Consider the following 22,393-nt stretch of genomic DNA (forward strand, 5'->3'; position numbering starts at 1 on the left):
TAGGAAAGCAAGAGATGTGGCTAATTTTGCAATTCTCTAATTTACATTTTACTATGAAATATTTTTTTGGGGCCTGAAGGTTGTGTCACATTTATCCCATTCTTATTGCACAAACTGCTTTCTAATTGAGCTTCAACATTGTGGAAGATTTATGAAGTGCTGCTAATCCAGCTTTAAGATGTCAATATGAGTTTTAATTGGTTTTCTCCTCCTTGCAGATGTTCTGGAAGGCTACAATGGCACCATCTTTGCTTATGGACAGACATCATCAGGAAAAACACACACTATGGAGGTACAGTGGCAAATTTCAATCACTTTGGTAGCAGCAGTAGAATTAGATGTACCAATTATCCCAACAAGTCAGCACTCAGCTGTGAGTGACACATAAAAAGAGATCTGGGTGTGTTTAGCTTTGGCTGCCTGTTAAACTGCAGTGCTTTTTTCAATGTGGAGTGTTTTTCAAGACATGTCTACAGATACTGAGCTAAACTAATGAGAGGTGAGTGAAAAATCCCCAGTAAAGTTTCTCTGTATTTGTTGTAACAGTTCAGGTACGTGTCTGTTTTAAAGGAGTTGAGTGAGGTTTGTTAATCCACCCAGGAAAACAGTAACAAGGGTCTGATCTGCAGAGTTGCATGCAGGATTAGGAAAATTCATGCCTTGGCTATCAGTTTTCTCCTCTGCACTCCCCTGCTGGGAATGCCCCTCTGACATGCTGCAGCAGGGCTGGAGGAGTTTGAGGCTTGGGCCTCTGGAGGAGGAGAATACCGAATGACACCAAATGGCACCAAACTGCAGCAGCCCTAAGTCTGTTGACATTTCTGCTCTGTGAAGTGTGGCAGGTTTTTTCCCTGAGTCTTTCTTTAACTGTTGAGTTGGAAGACATTTAGATATTTTAGTCTCTTGCTAAAAAAAGAGGCTCATCTCAGCATTTCATCCTAGTGGAGGATTGTTCCATCACAACGCTGTGTGCACGTCTTGGAGCATTTTGGCTCAACCCTGAACTCAAACCTGGAGGTCTACAGCCAAATTTGGCTAAATGAAAGGCAAAAATGAGCTTTCATTTGTCTGAGAGCATCAGATGGTTTTGCTGCACGTTTAACACTGGTGACCTACCTAACCTGAAGGTTAGAGGAGGAGGAAAGCAACGTTCCCCTGAGCCACAGATCCCTGGTGCTGTTCCACTGCCACAGTTGCTCCTTTCCTGCAGGATGCAATAACTGATGCCTCGTGTCTAATTAAGCCTGTCCTTGGGAGGGTGGGGGAAATCACTAGCTCAGCCCTCACAGATGGCACAATGGCTGAGTAATCCACCAGCTCTGAATGTAATTAAATCAAAATGTCTGCAGGGCTTGAGCTGGTGCTTCCACATGGCAGGGGGAAAGATCTCCTCAAGCCAATTTATATTCAGAATTACAAGCTGAGATAAAGAAAAGGACTGTAGAGAAATGGCTGTTTCACTTCTTTAATAAAGAAAAAGCTGTCATTTTCAAGTGGAATCCACTCTATATTCAGTTTTAATCCCCCTTTTAACCTAACACCCTCTTGTAAAGTTGCTAAAGTGTGTTGGGGAAGAAAAAAGAAATAAGTCTGAAGTTGAAGAAATAGTAAATCCTCTTGGTAAAGCTGTTATGGAGGATTTTCTGTGAAATGTGAAATGCTTCACAGTGTCAGTGTTAAGCTTAAACAGGACATGGTAGTAAAATATACCCAGGAAAGGCTTTCTGGCATAGTTAGGTCCTTCTGTGCTAGAGAAAACATTTGCCAACCTGTATAGCAGGATGATAGATACCCTCTTAAAAACTGCATATTCTTACCTACAAGATGATGCTGATGGGCTTTGACCTGACAGCAGAGTTTTCAGTACTAGGTCCCTACAAATTGTAGTCATGATGTCCACATCTTAAAATAAAACAACCACTATCTCCAATGTTACACTTCACTAGCTACTGCCTGCCTGCTATGTTTAAATGGGGGAATTAATAGTCTTATTAAAATGAGAGGCTTTAATGAGCAGAGACCTCTCTGTCTGGCTGCTCTGGAGGAGTTTACCAACTGCAATGTCAGCTTGGCAGCAGCAGCAGCACATTTCTCCAGATTCTTTCTGAAGTTACAGCTAAATCCATGAGAATGATTTGGGGTTTTTTTTTGATTACAGCTTCCCAGTGAACGACCTACCTTCATCTTTCTCCTCCCTCCCACTTTATGGTCTCCATGAATTCTATTATTCAACCATCTCTTGTTTTAATAAAAATCCATTTATAATAGAATAAAAATGAGTATTTTTCAAAGCATTGCAGACTGCTGGTGTTACAGCATTTTAAAGATCTTAACCTTTTCTTCTTAAAGCATTGAAGGTGAACTTGCTTCACTGAAGTTTCAACAAAGTTCCAAGAAGAAGCTGGGGGTGGAGTTGATGGAGTTGGATGCACATTTAATCCTGTTTTACAGATTGGTTTATCTTCTGAGCTAGAGAAAATGATGTAAAGGAACGAGTAATTATTACAGGGCTTGTTGGGGTTTGGAGAATGTTTGATTAGCTACTTCTATGTGTTGTTGCTTCTCCAGAATGGTTAGAGGAGGAGTTTACCTGGTGCAGTGGTCCCAAAGCTGATGCACTGCTGTGCAGACAAGTCTCTGCAACCAGCCTTTGAATTCAAAGCAGCCTTTGGCTGAGCTAACAGCCCAGCTCCATCCGAGCTGCTGTGGAGGAGGGGACAGTGCATTTGGTTTCAGTGAGCTTTTCAAGGACTTCTTCAGGGAGAAGGGATGGGGAGTGTGGAAATTCTGTTGCAGATTCTGCTCAGTAGTAGCACTGTGTGATGGAACAGAGTGCTGTGCTGGCAAGGGAAAACAAAGTGTTGGGCTTTGGTTTAAGTGTATATTTCTGCATACAAGTTTCCCCCTCCATCAGGGATTTATTTTATTTAATCATCCACTTTTTCTTTCTCATAGTCTGAAATAAAATGATGTATCTCTATGACAGGGAGCTTTTGAGAAGCTTAATAGGATGTTGGATGTGGTATATAGCACTTAACTGCATCCACTGCAGGAGGTGATGTTATTTGTATCAGCTAAATAAAATATTCAGGTTTAGATACAGCTGAGTGCTGCTTTGGAGAGCAGTGTTGCTGATTTGTCTATATTCCCTCCCTCTTTTTTTTTTTTCCCTCAAGATGTGTACGTGAACCTGGGAACTATTTAAAATACAGGCTTTGAGACAGAGAGGGGGGTTTTGTCAGCTCTTTGTGTTAAATTTCCTTTGTCTGAGGTTGATGCTTAGAAGCTGACTGTCATTCCACCAGCTTTAGCATAAAGGAAGCAATGTCTGCTAGGCCTATATTTGAGTATAAAGACTGAGAAACATGAAAACAAGCCAACAGGACCTGCTAGTCATTCACAAACATGCATAATATTAAAAAACATACATACACGTTTGATTTTCCTTATTTTGTTGAAAAAATTCAGACATTTAATAATTTTTAGAGATTGCAGATCATATCTTACTTGCCATGGTTTGGAATTGGATGGGTGCCCACTATATTTACAATAAAAATAATATTTCCCTGCCACTATGTGGAGTAAGATGCTTTGCTGTGTTGATATGGGAAGTATTATCTGGACCAAGATATATCCAAATGGTATATTAGAGTTTATAGATACTGTGTTCTGATGGACTCTTACAACCACTGACTTGCTTTTGCATATTTAAGCAGCTTCTTAAAGCATTTGGAAACAACAACACCGTGTACGCTGTCGTCAGGAGAGGTTTTAATCTTACACTTTTGTTTCTATTCAGTTTTCAAGTGGTGTTGGCTTTCCTCTGCATGTCTGGCGTTTTCAAAGAGAGCAGTGCAGCTAAAAGGAGCCACACAGCCAGGGAAATTGTTGGTTTTAGTTACTATTCAGTTCTTGAAAGAGTAGAGGGAGGTAGCAGTGGAAATTACAACGGAGAGCAGCAGTGTTTGTGAGGCACAGCACTCTGGCAACAGGCCCAGCAAGCTCCAATCTGAATCCATGGCTCTAATCCCCAAATCCCCACAACCCAGATTTCCCTTTAGCTTTCTAGCATAGCAGTGAAAGAGAAACACAATGCTGTAATACTTCTTGTTTCTGACACATTTCCAAATACCTGACTGACCCGGGAGGAGCAGGCTGGGGTTTTGTACCTTGGTTGGTGGCTATTCATCTCTCTGGTGGGAGGGTGGCAGTGCCAGCACCAGGAGCTGGCAGGACAAATCCATGCCCATCAAGTGACAAGTGCTAACACACCAAATCCTTCTGCCACCTCCCCTGTGCACTCACACCAAGAAAATGCCCCCCCAGAAGCAGCCCCATTCGTAGGGCACACCAGAGGAAGGTGTGTTGGGACAAGGCTCTCTCCTCCCGGGTGCCCAAGCAAGGCTTTTCCAAGTTAAGGTTTCTCTTGTGTCCCCAGGGGAAGCTGCACGACCCTCAGCTCATGGGCATCATTCCAAGGATTGCACATGACATCTTTGATCACATCTACTCCATGGATGAGAACCTGGAGTTCCACATAAAGGTAACTGCAGCGTGACGTGTTACACAGCGCCTCGGAGGGAAGGGGGTTCAGCTGGGGGGGGAGGAGTCTGAGCTCAGGCTAGAACAAAGTGCTGCAGAATTCCTCCCTTTTGGAACTCCAACCCCATCGTCTTACTGAGCATATTGGCTAGAAATTGTCTGACACAGTTACTAGCCTTGGATGGATGTTTTTCTTGAGTGTGTTCTCAGCTCAGGTTTGCTGGTCTGTTGCCATTTAAGGAAGGAGGCTTAAAAGTGATTTTTTAGCTCAAAAACTTATTTAAGGATTCCTTAAGATGACAGCCTAAGTCTCAGCTTGAACAGCTACTATGCAGTTTCCCATTTCCCTGTTTTGATCCCAACCATGTGATCTCTCAAATTTTTTGAGTCACCTTTAATTCCTGCTTTTCATCCAGTCTCCTGAGGAGCTCTCAGCCACGGGGACACATTGGTCCATCTGGCAGAGCTGGGTCAGGCTACAGCTTGCTTCCACGCAGACAGCAGTAAAACTACCCAGTGGATTGCAAGAAAATGAGTACTCCTCTGTGCCATCCCTCCCCCAAAACACAGGAAACATCCCTAAATGGCTTTGGTAAAGTTAAACAGCTGAGCACAGGCAGAGAGTGAAAGCCCTGTCCCTTCTCCTGGTGTTCCCAGGAGATGCTCGTGGAGAATGGAGCTCTACTCCTCCATCCTTCTTGTGCTTAAAAGTTAGAGATGAGTGACTCTTTAGTGCTGCTTCAATTAAAGCCCTTGGAGCACCTCTGAGGGTATATATGTATATATATATTTTTAATAATCTAGCAGAGTAAACAAGGGACTGATCTTCTGGAAGGACTAGATCATTTTGTATTGAGAACCTTCTCAGCAGTGCCTGCTCATGGGGGTGCTCATGAACTACAGACAGAACCAGCTGCTTTATGAAGTACAAATAAACCATCTAAATATTTGAATAGACCTTAGAATGTAAAACATTGAGCTCCTCAAGCAGAGGCAGCTCTGCATTTTCACAGCCACCTCTTCCATAGCAGCGACGCTGATCTCATCATCTGTAAAGCTCTGGTGGGGCTGTGGATGTTCTGCATGGCAGCACTTGAATACCAAAAGTTGGGGACCCCTTGTAGGAGATGGAGTAAATTCCTGCCCCAGCAGAAGATGATCAGATCCTAAATGGTGCTGCCAGCACTGAATTGTTTCAGTGGTTTCCTGTCGTAGCTGACGGTTGTGAAGGTCTTAACCGAAAAGCTGCCTAGATAGCAGTGAGTGAGTGAGTGATTCTACAAGGAGCTGTCACTGAGAGAAATGCTTGTTCTGTCTCCAGGAGCAAGAATTTAACCAGACTGTCACACTCTTCTAATAACTGAGCCAATGTGGAAAATTAATATCTTCTTTTTTTTTTCCTCTCTCTTGAACAGACACCCGTTTAGAACGGGGAGGGGAACTTGGGACCAACTTCTGGGTGTGTTGGTCCTCAGCAGTGTGTTAACAGCATAATATAAAGCATGTGACTTAAGTCTGGGTGAACCAGACAGTTGAAATGAGCTTTAAATGGGATGCTGTTAAAGGAAATACACAAAATATATCTGTATTTAATAGCAGTTGTCATATCTGAAGATCGATTTATCAGTATATAAAAACCCACAGGTTTTATTTTTCTCACAAGAGAAAATGAGACTTTACTAAAGAGCTTGAGTTTACTGATACCTACAATTTATCTGTCTAGTTGTCCAGCTCAATAATTCCTGGATAAAACTTATTTAGGGTACAGTGAGGCACCACACCCCTGGTGGATTTCAGTTTGCTTCTGGGAGTCAAATACCCTTTTATTAAGAGAGTCATTAATTCTCTCTCCCTCCTTATTGTTTTTTTCTTAATTATTTTTTTTTATTTTTTTTATTTGAGGACAATTGTGTCTCTCTTTGTTACAGAAAACTTCATTCCCAGTTTCTTCCTCGGGGCTTGATTCAAGACAAACTTTTACATAGGCTTCATTTAAAAATTTCATTTCATTGCTTAGGTTTATGTAACAGATTCTTTAAACCACTGAAGGTCCTTTTGTGCTGGTGACCATCAATACACCTCTTCCAGCTGCCAAACTGGACCCTTTTGTGATGCAACTGTACTGATATGAAAGCAGCTGAATTGATTTGTTTCTATATTGATTAATATTTTTGTTGGTTTTGCCCATGTGAAAAAAAAAAACCCCTAAGATTAAGATATATCTGAAGTTGGTGATTTTTTTGTGTACTACCCTGATGTATCATTGATAACTGGAGAAAGATCAATGACTTCTGAATCATTCAAACCACGTGGGAGGTGGGTTTTAGTTTTAGATTGGTGCTTTTTATTTTGACAGCTATGGAAATCTAGGTGCAGAGATATTTTTAATCAGCAAATTTTAAATCTCTAATGTTTATGATTACTTAATTAGGTTTCCTACTTCGAGATATATTTGGACAAAATAAGGGACCTACTTGATGGTAAGTTCTGCATTTCCTACGTGACTCTTTTGGCCTGGAATAGTGCTTTGAATCACTGCTTGAGGGGAATAAGTTACTATTTTTGAGATTGATTTCAGGTGAAGCTGTACCACTGGGTTTGTGAAAGAATTTGGCAGTTTAAGGCATCTGTTTTCTGACCCTTGTGCACCTGCCTCCACAGTGCTACGTAGCTTGATTATAAATCAATGAGTACAGAGAATTTTACAGTCTTCAAGGCAGTCCTGAGCCTCACTGGCAATGTGTCTTCTCAACATAAAACTCTAATTTCAAAATGTATGTCATGTTCTGTTGAGGCTTTTTAGTTTGAAGTTAGCTTTAAAGAAACAGGTACAAGATTGACAGAACAAGAAACAAGTATTATGTCACAGGAATATTGGTGGTTCCTGAGGAGTGGGAGGCGACTGCAGTTTTCCTTTACAAATTTAATACATTCACAGTATTTCTGTCATGCTTCTAGTTGACACATTATTACCTCTGGAAGATATCTAATCATCTCCTTTTTTTTCTAGTGTCAAAGACAAACCTCGCTGTACATGAAGATAAAAACAGAGTCCCATATGTTAAGGTACAAGGAAAATTTGGTTTTTCATTCTCTCTCTCACACATTTATTTACTCATTTCCATTTGTACTCTGGTGCGTTTGCTGAAGTGCTTCAACTCCTGTTTGAGTCTTGAATGTTCAAGTGGAATTGGTCCGTGGATTTAAACAGTTCCCTGAAATATTAATGAGCTTGAATCCTGTTTGCTTTATTTTCCTGGCTTTACATATTTACATTTGCTTGTATGGTGTTAAATTTTAAGCATTTATATTCCTGTTTCATGTCAGCTATGAAAGAAACCACCTTGAAGAATTTTGTTCTTTACTATTTTGTTGCTTGGATGTTGCAATATTTCAGAACAGATTTGTTTGGTTAGGAATTTGTTTTACGACTTCCTGGGCCCTCAATTAAATATATTATGCTTGTTATGAACATATGTGAGCCTTAGTAATAGAGATCTAATATTGTTCTGTTCATTCTCATGCTGGAGAGGGGAAAAAAAAAACTCTGATAAACTAAAATTAGGGCAGAGAACAAGGATCATGCATCTTGTCTTGTAGTCTGAGAGAGAAAACCTGATTTGAGTGTGTAATCTACCTCAAAGTGGTAACAGGAGTATGTGCCATATTGTTCCATGTGTTCTACGTGTAAAGACTCTTTTCTGCTGCATGTTTGGATTTGACTGAGGCTTCAATCTGGTGAAGAAAACTTGTCTCTCAGGATATCCTGTGGATTCCCCCTGACAGCCACACAGAGGCATGCTTTGGTCCATCGCCTCGCCAACGATCGTGCTGGGTGCTGATGCTTCTTCTAATTACTTCTTTCATCAGTGCTAAATACTCTTCCTGACAGCATTTGGAGCTCTAGGACACTTCCTAAACTTTTCTCTTTTCAACGTGCCTCTTTCTAGGGTTGTACAGAACGATTTGTGTCTAGCCCTGAAGAAGTGCTGGATGTCATTGATGAAGGGAAAGCCAACCGCCACGTGGCCGTCACAAGTACGTGTGCCCTGGGGGCTGCTCTGGCTCTAACCTGGGGGGGCTCTGTTGGTTCTGCTTGTTCACAAAGTACTTGGAGTTACAGGAGCAAGGCAATGATGCACGAATTCTAACACTTTCAGATTAACAGAGCTGTGGTTTTTTTACCTCTGCTGCATACAGGAATATTTGTTGACTTTCAGCGTTGAGAACTGATTTTAATATATGGCTTATTACACTATTCTTATATAAAATGTCAAAATACATATTGTTCTACATAGTATAGCTCATTTAAAATCATATATGACTGAAATGATGAATGTACATTCTTCCTCGTGCTACAAGTCAGGAACTCAGAGCAAATCCCTGCTCCAACTGCTGGCAAAGGCTGCAGGGCAATTATCAGGCTCTACCTGTTTATCTCCTGTGAATTAGCCCAGTGAAGCAGTGGCTTGGATCAGGTTCCAGTGATGGCAAAGAGAACAAATCTGCTGGAATTAAACCCCATGATAATGGCTTCAGCCTCTGCCACATTTGGGGATGTGTTGCATGCAGCTGACTGGCATTACAATGATGCACAGGGCAGGTATCTCTGGCCTGTTTCCCAATTTGTCCTCTAAGATGTCTTTGATCCAAGCACTGAGCTTGGCACAACCTCATTTCATGTCTCAGATGCTGGTAGTGAGGTGGGGCTTTGGTATTTTATTTTATTTTATTTTATTTTTTATTATACACTGATCAACTTTTCCACATTTCCACCTTCTTGCTTTGCTGAATACTGAGTTGCTTTATTTCCTATTATTTATTTCCTATATTTATTTCCTATAGCTTTCTCCTCATACTAACAGCAATTGGCAGTGCTGGGTTAGTGACAGGACTCAATGATCTTAAATATCTCTTCCAACCTAAATGATTCTATGATTTTATAAAAAGTATTCTCCTTTTTTTCTCAGTAACATTTCCCCCTTTGTTTCTGCTATTCTATTTAATATGAAGAATCCAAACACACCTTTTGCACTGATATTGATTTCTGTTGCATTTGGTGCATACAGAAAACTTCTGACAAAATTTGACAGGCAGTAAATTTTACCTAGACTGGAATGGTGAGGGGCAAATTTGGAAGTGTTATTGATAAAAACTGAGTTTGGAGATGGAGGAGAAAAAGGGAGTTCAGATAAATACAAACACTGCTGGGAATGGGGAAAGGTGGTAGTGGGGTATGTGCTTCAGCACCACATCTCCAGGGCTTGGAAACCCCTCCAGGGGTGGGGACTCCACCACTGCCCTGGGCAGCCTGGCACAGCCCTGGGCAACCCTCAAGGGGAAGACAATTTTCCTCATGTCCAACCTAAACCCCCTTCTGCAACTTGAGGCCATTTCCTCTTGTCCTGTCCCTTGTCCCTTGGGAGCAGAGCCCGACCCCCCCCTGGCTCCAGGCTCCTGTCAGGAGCTGTGCAGAGCCAGAAGGTCTCCCCTGAGCCTCCTTTGCTCCAGGCTCAGCACCCCCAGCTCCCTCAGCTGCTCCTCCCCACACTTGGCCTCCAGACCCTTCCCCAGCTTCGTTGTCCGTCTCTGAACCTGCTCCAGTCCCTCAAGGTCCTTCTGGGAATGAGGAGCCCAAACTGAACCCAGGATTTGAGGAGTGGCCTCCCCAGTGTCCAGTCTGGGGGGATGATCTCTGCCCTGGTCCTGCTGGCCACACCAGTGCTGACCCAAGCCAGGATGCTGGTGGCCTTCTTGGCCACCTGGGCACACACTGGCTCATCTTCAGCTGGCTGTTGACCAACCCCCTCAGGTCCTTTTCCACCATGAGGAGCCCAAACTGAACCCAGGATTTGAGGAGTGGCCTCCCCAGTGTCCAGTCTGGGGGGATGATCTCTGCCCTGGTCCTGCTGGCCACACCAGTGCTGACCCAAGCCAGGATGCTGGTGGCCTTCTTGGCCACCTGGGCACACACTGGCTCATCTTCAGCTGGCTGTTGACCAACCCCCTCAGGTCCTTTTCCACCAGGGAGTTTCCAGCCACTCTTCCCCCAGCCTGGAGCATTGTAGGGGGTTGTTGTGACCCAAGGGTCACAGAACTTGGCCTTATTGGACTTCATCCCATTGGCCTCAGCCCATTGATCCAGCCTGGCCAAGACTTCAAGCAGATGAACCTTTCTGCCCAGCTTGCCTCAGTCTGCAAACTGAGGGTGCCTTCATCCCCTCATCCAGATCATGGATAAAGATGTTCAACAGAACTGGCCTCAAAACTGAGCCCTGGGGAACACCACTTGTGAGGGCCTGCCAGTGGGGTTTAGCTCCATTCTCCACCAGTCTTTGGGCCCAGCCAGTGTTTTACCAGCAGGGGATGCACCCATCTGAGCCATGAGCAGCCAGTTTTTGCATGAGAAACAGAAGAGGACAGAACCTTTATTTCTTCCTGTATCTGTGAAATAGAATTGTATTATTTAGTTGTTGCTATTACTAAAGAAATCAAGAGTTGTGTTTTTTTTTGGTTTTGATTTTTTTTTGGTTTGTTTTCCCAAGGCTGTTATTTATCATAGATCAGGTTCATTTGGGCATGTTGGGGGAAAAAGCAGGAGCTCATTCTGAAGTCCATGAGCCTCATTTGCAGCTCTTGGCATCAACACTGCTGCCAGAAGAATGGTCTGGACTCTCCAATGAATGGCCACCTGCTTTGGAATTAGCCAGCCATAGGCCAGCTCTGCTGAAACACAATTTCTTGGCAGGTTTTGAAGTCATTTAAACCAAACCTTTCAAATGTGATTGCAGATATGAATGAACACAGCTCTAGGAGCCACAGCATCTTCCTCATTAATATTAAACAAGAGAATGTGGAAACTGAGAAGAAGCTCAGTGGAAAGCTTTACTTGGTAGACTTGGCTGGGAGTGAGAAGGTAATTTTTCCTTTTTCCTAAACTCTGAATGATCCTCATGGCATCACCAAACTGAGCATGTGAAGGTGTGGGAGTGCAAAGCCAAGCTAGGTTTTACAGAAGTCTTATCTTAGATTATCATGGCAATCTTTTTTTTAATGTGGGATGGAGGAAAGGGGCAGATCAGAACTGCTGGTGTAAAATACAAAACCCCCAAATCTGCAATATATCTTTATTGAAAATGAAGTGGGTTTAACCAGTGCACTTTTGTATAGCTTCACATTTAGTTATGGGTATTTGAAGAAAGCAGTGTAATTTTAATGCAATTTGTCAAATTTGACAGCTGTTTAATTTGCTTATATTCAGGCATATCCTATTTCTGTGTGTAATTATTTCACATATTAGATCAATGAAATTAAGAGCAGTTAATGCACTTACACAGCTGAAGCATATTTGAAGTTCCCTGAATGACTCTTGATTCTGGGGGGACTATTTCTACTTTCCAATACAGCAAAAAACTTGCATCTGTTCACCAAAAGAGTAATGGTGTAGAGCAGGACTGCAGTGGAAAAGTGTCTTTGTTTCCCACTTCTCATTCCAGCATCTCCTGGAGTGTTCAAAATGGTTGTAACAGTAAATGAAACAAAGTATAAAACCTCATCATTTTGCAGCTCTACAGAATTCTTTATTCAAGCTGCATCCTTGGTAACTGCTATGTCAAAATAATCACTGAGGATGAAGCAACATCTCTTTTAGTGGTTATAGATTTCTATTTCTCTCTGAAAATGAGAATTGGAATAAAAGATTTCCTAGGCAGCTTTCAGAATGCTCCATGGGGGGACACACGAGTTCATAACAATGCAGAAGCCACTCACCAGAGCAACTGATCATATGCATTATTATTGCATATCATTCTAAATGTTAAATCAAAAACTCTTAGTGTTTAAAAGATGAATGCCTAGTCAGGCTCAGCTCTCCTCTGAAAACTTCTGTGGTTTGGTTTGTTTCTTTGGACATTGTACAGAAAACCCAAAAGAAATGGTTCCTTGGTAGATTGTCTTCCTAAAGAAGAAGGTTTATGTTATTTTTTGTTGACAAAAATATTGTTCTGTGCCATTCCCCATTCAAAAGTGGGGAAAGATAGAGAGAAAATTCTATAAAACTGTGTTGCTATCTAAAGGAGTGCTGCTCCCAGGCCACCAAGCTTCTTGCCTGGGCCACCTTGGAAGTCAGTTTGTGGATGAGTAAAACTCCATTCAGGCTGGTTGAGATCACACCTTTTCTGTCCTGATGTTCTTGGTCCATGCAAGCAAAGTATGAAGCCAAGATCACAAAATCACAAAATCCCAGCATGGTGGGGGTTGGAAGGGACCTCTGGAGATCATCTCATCCAACCCCTTGCTCTAGCAGGGTCAACCAAAGCAGGGTGACATCCAGGTGGGTTTGGGATCTCTCCAGAGCAGGAGACTCCACAGCCTCTCTGGGCAGCTGCTCCAGGCTCTGCACCCTCACCCCAAAGAAGTTTCTCCTCCTGCTCAGGTGGCACCTCCTGGGTTCCAGTTGGTGCCCGTTGCCCCTTGTCCTGTCCCTGGGCACCACTGAGCAGAGTCTGGCCCCAGCCTCTTGCCCCCCGGGGCCCTTTAGCTCTTGCTCAGCACTGCTCAGATCCCCTCTGAGGCTTCTCTTCTCCAGCTGACCAGCCCCAGGGCTCTCAGCCTGGCCTGGCACAGAGATGCTCCAGACCCCTCAGCATCTCCTCTCATGGCACGTGCTGTGCCACCAAGTGTGCCCTGAGAATATACCTGGAATGGTCCCTGTTAGTGCTGGCAGTTTGGGTTTGGAAGTGGCCCCCAGTTGTCCTCAGGTGAGCAGAGACTTGCCAGCTCTTCCCTGAACAATGTAGGGGTCAGCTTGCTCTTACCCTGGAAGAGAGGTGGAACTGTTACAGGCTTCTACTAACAAAAAAGTGCATACAAAATTCTTCTGCTTGCTTCCTTTTGCTCCAAGAGCATCTCTAACTGTTGCACTGTGTTGTAGAGGTGTTTGACTGTTGCCTGCTCTCTTTGGTAGGTCAGCAAAACTGGAGCAGAGGGAGCTGTTCTCGACGAAGCTAAAAATATCAATAAGTCTTTGTCTGCTTTAGGCAACGTGATATCTGCCTTGGCAGAAGGAACTGTAAGTAATCCTGTTTTGTGCTGTTGAAGAATGGCTTTTTATTTATCTCTTTCTTTGCTGTGCACATAAAAATAATAAGCTAACATTTCAATTCAAGAAAAGAAGAAAATATTGGCTTTCCAACCACCAACCAGTGACATTTGCTATTCTACTAAAGATGAGAAACTAATTCTCAGTGATTTCACTTGGGTGGCTCTTCAGTCTTAGCACAACCAAAATAATTATTCTTCAGGACTGTGTGCTTCAAATCCATTTTCCTGTCATCTCTGCCCCATTATGATATCATCATTTTTCAAAAATGTTCTTGTCTTGTGCTCCTATTTTGATTAGAAAACCCACGTTCCATACCGAGACAGCAAAATGACCCGAATTCTTCAGGATTCCCTGGGTGGGAACTGCAGAACCACCATTGTGATATGCTGCTCTCCTTCTGTCTTCAACGAGGCAGAAACCAAGTCCACCCTGATGTTTGGCCAGCGGTGAGTCCTGCTCAGCCCTGGGCTGGGTGCCACTGCTCGGGCTCTTCCACACGTGCCCCATGAGCAGCATGAGATGAGCAGGCGTTTTAAAGCAGAGTGATGGTGTCTGGAGTTGTTCAAAACTAGTACTGGGAAACTTGAGAAAACTGTCTCTCCATTCCCAATGGTAGCAGAAAAATCAATGTTAATGTTGGCCAGCAGCTTAGAAGCTCTGGGCATTTTTCTTGCAGAAAGCACGAAGCGTTATCGTAGTTCTTTGGGATTTTATGGGGAAGGGAATAGTGCTGGGCAGTTTTCTGTTGGCTGCCTCCGTGGAAAATGTGCAGTTTTGCTTTATCTGATGGTGCTCTTGATGCTTTTAAGATGTGTCTTCTCCTCGAATGGCACCTCAGGGATTATTGTTAGGGTTGTAAAAAGTATTTTTTTCACCGTTAAGAAGAATGAAGGATGTGGCCAGAGTGGAATATTGACAACTGGATAGATCACCATGGTGGCTCACAGGCAGTTTTATATGTTTGAAGGATCTTAACAGGTGAGGAACAAGTCCTCCAAAACAAGCAAGGATAAAGTAAGTGTGGAAGCATCCAGAAAGAAAATTTCTCTTCCATATTTGTTTGTTGATAAGTCATATAAAACATCTTCGGAAAGTTTGCAAAAAGAGGTCAGGCTCATTACATAATTACTGCTTTTCTTGTAATTGAGGAGAACCCTGATGCTTATTTTTGGGTTTTTTTTTTTGTGTAATAGCAGAAAGAAAAAAATATTAGTGATTTATGTTTTTTTTGAAATAGAATTTATTTAACAGTTTGTACAATACAGTAAATTTGTCTTTGTCTGGAAACTGTTTCCCTTCATGCATAATTTTTGCATTGAAGCCCAGAATGTTAAGGAGCATTTTATCTTGGGAAGTAAAATCAGGTATTAAAGATTAATCTGACAGTCTTCTATTAATTTATTGCCCCACTTTTATTTTTTATTGTGAGCTTTCCTTACATTTATCACGAGGGTAAATATAATTTATTTATTATAATAAATATAATGCATTACAGAAATTTTTTGCAAATTCCAATATTAAGATGCAGTAATGAAATAAAGAGTGTTACCAATTCTGAAGCATTTCCACTTGCACAATTTTGTTGATGAGAAGAGTTTGAATGTGTTGATGGTTCACATTTTAAACCTCCCCATGTACCATTTTCTAACTGCAGGTGATTTCAGTGTGAGTCTCACACCTCTGTAGAACAGAAGAGCAAGCCCAGAGTTCCTGCTAATTCATCCTGGATAAGGCTCCAGGGCAGTAACCCAGCCCCAAGGGACATTTAATTTAAAATAGATGAGTAGGTACCATGTTAGGTTTCAGTCTGCTTCTTGTTGTGCTGAACTCTCTGCAGGTGTGGTTTGAAGGAAAAAAGAAATGTAAGCAGGAAAATGTAGTCGTTCAGATTAAGGGGATTAAAAGGTAGTATAGTGGGGGGGTTTATTTATTTTTTTTAAATTTTATTTTTAAATCTAGATGAAAAGGGATTTGCTTTTGTTGTGTAATATGCAGCAGTGCTGCAGGATCTCTGGGATGTTGTATGCTTGGGGACTTGAGGAACTGTGTGCAGAGACTGACTTGGCACATCCTGGCTCGCAGAGCTTGGAGTGATGTCACACAACTTAATGCTATTTCTCTTCATAGAAAAGTGTTAAGATTTTTTCTGAGGACTAGGATGTCAGCTGAAAGACCTGGGAAAACAGCTAAATACTTCATGAGCTGGCTTGGTTGGGGGTTATTGTGATGTTCCTGTTTGCTTAAGAGATGTAGAATCAGGCTGAGATGGGAGCTCCTCGTGGAGAACATCCAGTTGTAAGAAAGGGGCTCCAAGGAGGAGGACTGGGGATGTTGTAGACTTGCAGAGCAGCTCACAGACTATACAGACACCCTGTTCCTGGTCAGCATTTTGGATTGGAGTGTTGCTGCCTCCAGGAAATGGTTTCTTTTACAGGCTCTTTGGTGGTGGTGGTTCATTTTTCTGATGTGACAGCATTAAGGGCCTGAATAACATTAAAGGGGAGGTGTATGTGTCACGGGTGATTACTGGTTCCTCCATCTTTCCTGGCAAGAAAGAATTATATCACCATTAAAATAAGCATTAGGAGTAAAATTCATCTTCACAGGCCTCATCCACACGAGCACGTGCTCCTCTGTGAGCAGTGAGTCCATTTCTTCTCTTGCTGCTCTACCACTTAGACTCATCCACACAAGCACGTGCTCCTCTGTGAGCAGCGAGTCCATTTCTTCTCTTGCTGCTCTACCTTTTCTTGTGGTTTTATATCGTTTTTAATCTCAGTTGCTAGTAAGTACTTCATCCATCAGGAGGATGTTTATTTATCACAAGTTTATTTAAAAATGTTTTAGTTCCCTGCACTGGCATTTCAGCTTTACAGACTGGTGTAGGAGGTTTGTCTGTTATTCCTTTACTTCCCCTCTGGTGTATTCAGTAACAGAGGAGTTGTTTGGAGGGACTCAGTGTCCAAGCAGCAAAGGGCAGAGATCTGAAGCTTTCTTAATTCATACTGATTTGTTTGGGTTTTCTTTTTCAACGTGGATTTGCTGGTGTAGGTGCTGTGTGGCTTTTTCTGCTGGCTTTGCATTTTCCAGTGGGATTGTTTAGGTTCTGTTGGAGCTAAGCACTTTCACAATAACAAAGTGGGGGTGGTTGTTGGGAGAAGGGTTTAAATTTTGTGATAGTTTTGCCTAGAGAGGCACTAACTCCTGAGCCTGCCTATGGTGACACAGGCACGAGTTCAGGCTGCCTGCTCACTGAGAGCCTTCCTCAGCCCAGTTACCTGGTGGTGACCACCAATTCTCCTCCTTCCCTTCCTCCCATCCCCAAAAATGTGTTTGAAAACACTGTTTGGCCCTCAAAAAGGTTAAGTTTCCACTTACTGTGTTGACATCATTCATGTGTGAAATACATCTGAGTTTTGCTGGTGGACTTTAAGGGATGGGGTGAGCCCATGGTCAGACACTGGTGGAGGGTACTGAGGTGGGTCCCAGGCCAGGAGAAGCTGTGAGGTGCCAGCATACCTAGCAGAGCCATAATAACAGCATTTGGTTTTGCCTTTAATCCAACAACAGTTTCCAGAGCTTCTCTTCTTGGAGGAGTTTGAAAAGGCAGGTCCATGTCTGATCCACTGCCTGCTGGATTTCAATGAGGACAAAATTTCTGTTGAGGCTTCCTGGTAGAAACAGTTCTGAGGGTTTTGAGGGAAAATGGAATTGTGGCATTGCACTTCAGGAAATAAATGACAACTATTTAGTAGTTTCTCTTTGTGTTGTAGAAAAAAAAATTCTGAATACTGTTGCATTGAGATAAAAGTTGCAGAGCAACTGACTGCTCCTGGTTCTGTTGTGCAGAGCTAAGACAATTAAGAACACGGTCTCTGTCAACCTGGAGCTGACTGCAGAGGAGTGGAAGAAAAAGTATGAGAAGGAGAAGGACAAAAACAAGAGTCTAAAGAACGTTATCCAGCACCTAGAGCTGGAACTGAACAGGTGGAGAAATGGTATGTACCAGAAAATGGGAATGGGTGCAGGGCTTTGTGTTTTTAAGTTGTTTATGTTTGAATCTTGCCTTAAATCACAGCAGTCATACTAACTCTGAGCTCACCAGCAGCAGCTGTTTACAGAAGGTACCATTCAAATGCCAAATCTAGCATAATACCAGATGCAGAGAATACAGGAAGGCATCAGTAATTTTTAATAATGTTAGTAATATTAATAGAGAAAAGGTAGAATGTCATTGTGTTTGGGTCACTGTAAAAAGAACTGCTCTTCAGGCACGAGAATCAGTTCATTATGCTTTAAGGTAACTATATCTTGGGAGATTTTTAATAATTGAGTTTCACATCAGAGTAACTAGTCCTTTAGGAGTGTCACCTGATTAAAAGAATGACCAATTGTATCCTTCTGTGGCTTCTAAGTGAAATTGATGTTGAGAACAGTGAATTTGCTGTTTAGAAACACTGGGAATTGCTGTTCAGGGTAAGTTGTACCATCAGGGGTAAAATGGTTGAGGAGGAATAATATTTTTGTGCATACATATTAATTAAAGAATTTTTATGTAATCTGAAACATTGAGAAATAGTTTTAGTGAGCTATCCTTGCTTTTCATTTTTATTCCATATGTAAAAAAGCCAAAATAAAGAAAAAAACAACAACAAAGCAACACTCAAGAAGCAACATACCAACAAACAATGCCCCAACCCAAACAAACCAACCCTGCACCCCCTTGCACCCTGAAATCCAAAAAAACCCAGTAAAATACTCTTCCTTTGGAGTCATTTTTAGTATCTAAATCATTTCTCATCCAGGTCCTGCATATTGATGCATCTCCCAGCACAACAGTGTGTAGCTCTTACAAGCATGAAGCATCTAAAGCAAGAAGAAATCCATGATTTAATTATTAGTCACAATTCCTTTTCCACAGTCCAGTCTGGTTTTGAACATCCTGGCTGAAATCACTGCTGGAAAGATACCACCTGACCTTTCTGGGTGCAAACAATTGCTTCCTCCTCCATTCCCCGTGCTGCTGAGTTGCCTTTCAGAGGAGGTGGTTACCTAGCGATGGCTCGGTGGCTTTCTCAGGACTCCAGCCCAGGGAACAGTTCCCTTGTCAGCTCAGCACGATTGCTATGGAGACGGTCGCTCTGCCCGTGGTGTGGAGGAGTGCTGGGGATTTACAACCCCCTCCTCTGCTGCCTCTTTCATTCTCTCTTTGCTAAATGTGGCCAATTTCATTTCCTTCCCATTCGAGAAACGCTTTTTATTAGCAAACCCTCTGTAGATCCTTTCCCTCTGCTGTGTAAACCATCCTTACCCTGTCTCTAGTCTTTTGTCTGAACACACACATCTCATCCCCTCCATCTGTCCTGCTTTTCTCAGCACCACTACCCAGCCATACATTCAACGCATTCAAAATAACTATTGATTTCTGCTCTGACCTTCTGCAATGGCATTGTTGGGAAGGATATCCTGTCAAAGGAGGCTCTTTATAAATAAAAGTGTCGCCGAAATTATGTCTTGAATGTGAAATGCCAGATAGATGCATAAATATTCCCTTGGTGTAGCTTGTTCCATAAATTTAGAAGATGATATGCAAGCTAAAATTGTAGCAGAAAATGGGTGTGCTCGGTTCTCGCTGAAGCAGGATTTCAGCAGCCTTGTATCCAGACGTGGTCTGTGTTTTACAGGCAGGAGGTTGTTCTCATCCAATGAATGACAGTCTAAAGATTCATTTTGGGAGGCTGCTGGTGGATCCTCCTCAGGCTGAGGAGCACTGGCCAGATGTGCCAAGTCCCACAGCCTGGCCGAGCCCACCTCGCTTAGTCTGCCCCAGTGAAGTGCCACGAGGAGAAATCAATGTGCAATTTTCTCATTACTAATAGAAAACATCACCAAATCATTAACAATGGGCCAAAATGTAATTTCTGTGAAGTGCTTTTATAGAGGTTGTGGTGCTGGATTTTAAATTGCTCTTTTTTGTGCTGTAAGCTTGAAGACATTATCTTCTCAGCTAGCTGCTCGTGCTCTTTTTTGCCCTGTTTTGCTCTGGGGCCTGAATTAGCCTTCCTTTTGGGTTTTTTGATATATTACTCCCCTTTCCTTGTTTCTCTGCCAGTAAGATCAAGAGGGCCTACACTGTTTTGGCAAGAGGAATGGCTCATAAAACTTGATGGGACTAAAACATTGCAGCTTTCTGTAGAAAAGGGAAAAACCTGTTTGTGCAGGAGGTTTGGACATTGCCTTCCTGCACCTCGAGCAACACGTGCAGCTTTCAGGGACTCACAGAATCTCTCCCCAGCCTCTAGTGAGAGCAGATTCAATTTCTGGCATGAGCACCTTGCCTGTCCCTCTTCACTGGACTGCAGCATGCTTGTAATTGCAGTGTACTGATGTTACTGAACACAGTATTCCTTGGAGAAAGTGATTTTTGAAAGGAAACATGTAGGGAGGACACCCTGTGTGATATGCACAGGCAACCCCTGCAAATGGGTGTGGGCACTTCAATTTTAGCTGTGCCAAGGCAGGTGAATGTTGTTTTAAATGGAGCTGCCTTGCTTCTTGTCCTCTCATAGGTCGTTGTGGGGATGGGAGAGTCCACAAGGCAGTTGGGTAGCTGGAGGAGAAGAGAGTTTTAATTACCAGTAGGCTCTAGGCTGAAAGTCAGATTTGTTTTCCTCCTTATTTACCTTTCTGTTAATCTGTGGAGCTCATCCCATCTACAGAGGGCTTGAGTGGAAGGAGTTCAGTGCTTTTAATGGTGGCCATTCGAGCTGTGACTGCGTTTCCAACCATGGAGGTCACCATTCTAATGAAGATGGCCATCCTTCCACACCTCCTTTTCCCTCTCATGTGCATGGTGGTTGCCTGCCTTGCACAGTTGGACACAGCCCTTCTTTGCTGTATCCACTCCTCTTCTTTCTGAGCCACTCTCAGCATCTGTGAAGGCTCATCCGAGGTTGTCCATGCTTCTGGGCAACCCTCTGTCTTGGATTGCAATGACCATGGATTGTCTGCCTGCAGGAGAAGCTGTGCCTGAAGATGAGCAGATCAGTGCAAAGGACCAGAAGAACCTGGAGCCTTGTGATAACACCCCAATCATTGATAACATCACACCAGTTGTTGCCAGCATCTCGACAGAGGAGAAGCAGAAGTACGAGGAGGAGATTGCCAGTCTCTACAGACAGCTGGATGATAAGGTGTGAACATTTGGCTTGACTCCATTTGCTGGAGTAAATGGAAAAATAAGCCAGAAGGGGTGGGTGTCTCTCTGTGTTTCTTGAGCACCATGAACTGGAAATTATCCCAAAACACTGTCACTGCATAAAACCAGTTGTGCTGAAGCATGTCCACAGAAGGGCAACGAAGCTGCTGGGGAAGGGTCTAGAGGCCAAGTGTGGTGAGGAGCAGCTGAGGGAGCTGGGGGTGCTGAGCCTGGAGCAAAGGAGGCTCAGGGGAGACCTTCTGGCTCTGCACAGCTCCTGACAGGAGCCTGGAGCCAGGGGGGGGTCGGGCTCTGCTCCCAAGGAACAAGGGGCAGGACAAGAGGGAACAGCCTCAAGTTGCACCAGGTGAGGTTTAGGTTGGACCTGAGGAACAATTTCTTCCCCAAAATGATTATCAAGGCCTGTCCCAGGCTGCCCAGGGCAGGGGTGGAGTCCCCATCCCTGGAAGGATTGAAAAGCTCAGGGACATGGTTTAGGGATGGACTTAGATTAATCATTGGAATCAGTGATCCTAAAGGGTTATTCCAATCAAAACAATTCTATGTAATTCCATGTCAGCTATCTGCCTCTCTACCCTCTGCAGATAATGTCTGGGGACATTCTCCATTAAATTTGAGCCAAGTTTACTTTTACTTTTAGGGGCTTAATACAGGCTTTTCAGCACTCCTTTTCTTCAGTGCTTTTTGTGAGCTCTGTCAGTGAACTGACATCAACTTGGAGTCAGAGGAGAAAGAAAACAGGGAAGCTGTATCTTAATTTTTTTTATATATGTATTGTATATTAGAAGTTTAAAGAAGATATATAACCATCCCTTGGGGCTCTTTCATTCACATTCTAGCTGTGAACACTGCTGGAGTGCAGGTGTTTTTTTTTGATTTATTTTTTACACAGCTTGAAATACATCATTGGCACTTAAAGCTATCAGCAGTATATTTACTGAGCACTTGCCACTAATAGCTTTGGCTTGGGTGAAGATAAGAAGTGGGGGAAAAAAAAGCAAGATAAACCCATTGACTGTTATGGATGAGAACAGGTACTTGGTAGCTGTATTTGCTATCAGAAATCAATTTATTGGCCTGTTTGCCACTGAAACACAGATTATCAACTGGCTCTGATGCAGTCAAAAGCAGCCAATTGTTCTGAGTTTCTTCAGAGAAGGATATCCATGACAAGCCCAGCAACAGACTGGGTCAGGGGCTGGGCTTGGTGAGCCTCCTGTGGTGTTTTGGAGGAAGGATTTGTGCAGCAGAGTCCATCAGCATTCCTCTTCTCTATTTAAGATCAGTTCCTACCCATGAGGATGCTCTCTTAACAAGGAGGTTGAAATGCCAGGAAAATTGGATGCCTGGCTGAGCATTACCCAGAGTATTTTCCTCAAGGGCTGTGCTGGAGCAGGGAAATACAAGTTCTGCAGCTGAGGTTTCAATGTTCTGTGTTGTGGTTTGAGTTTCCCCTTCCATCAGTGCAGTCCAGAGCTAGCTGTACATTGTAGCTGGTTAATCAATCTGTCTCTAATGATCTCTCTTCA

At 43.0% G+C, this 22,393-nt stretch overlaps 1 protein-coding gene across 1 annotated transcript in view; it reads left to right on the plus strand.

The window, feature by feature from the left end:
• Positions 1 to 218: 218 nt before the first annotated feature.
• Positions 219 to 22,393, plus strand: part of LOC103769427 (kinesin heavy chain) — a gene marked incomplete at its 5' end in the record, with an annotated part of 42,304 nt that continues 20,129 nt past the window's right edge. Inside the window, 10 exons of the mRNA XM_008936628.1 lie at positions 219 to 292; positions 4,439 to 4,543; positions 6,974 to 7,022; positions 7,553 to 7,608; positions 8,493 to 8,580; positions 11,334 to 11,458; positions 13,508 to 13,612; positions 13,943 to 14,091; positions 17,495 to 17,643; positions 20,663 to 20,838. Of these exons, the coding sequence (XP_008934876.1) occupies positions 219 to 292; positions 4,439 to 4,543; positions 6,974 to 7,022; positions 7,553 to 7,608; positions 8,493 to 8,580; positions 11,334 to 11,458; positions 13,508 to 13,612; positions 13,943 to 14,091; positions 17,495 to 17,643; positions 20,663 to 20,838 (1,076 nt within the window). The remainder of the gene's footprint in view (positions 293 to 4,438; positions 4,544 to 6,973; positions 7,023 to 7,552; positions 7,609 to 8,492; positions 8,581 to 11,333; positions 11,459 to 13,507; positions 13,613 to 13,942; positions 14,092 to 17,494; positions 17,644 to 20,662; positions 20,839 to 22,393) is intronic.

The sequence above is a fragment of the Merops nubicus genome, unplaced genomic scaffold (assembly GCF_000691845.1).
Source record: "Merops nubicus isolate BGI_N331 unplaced genomic scaffold, ASM69184v1 scaffold7700, whole genome shotgun sequence".
In the NCBI taxonomy this organism is placed as follows: Eukaryota; Metazoa; Chordata; class Aves; order Coraciiformes; family Meropidae; genus Merops; species Merops nubicus.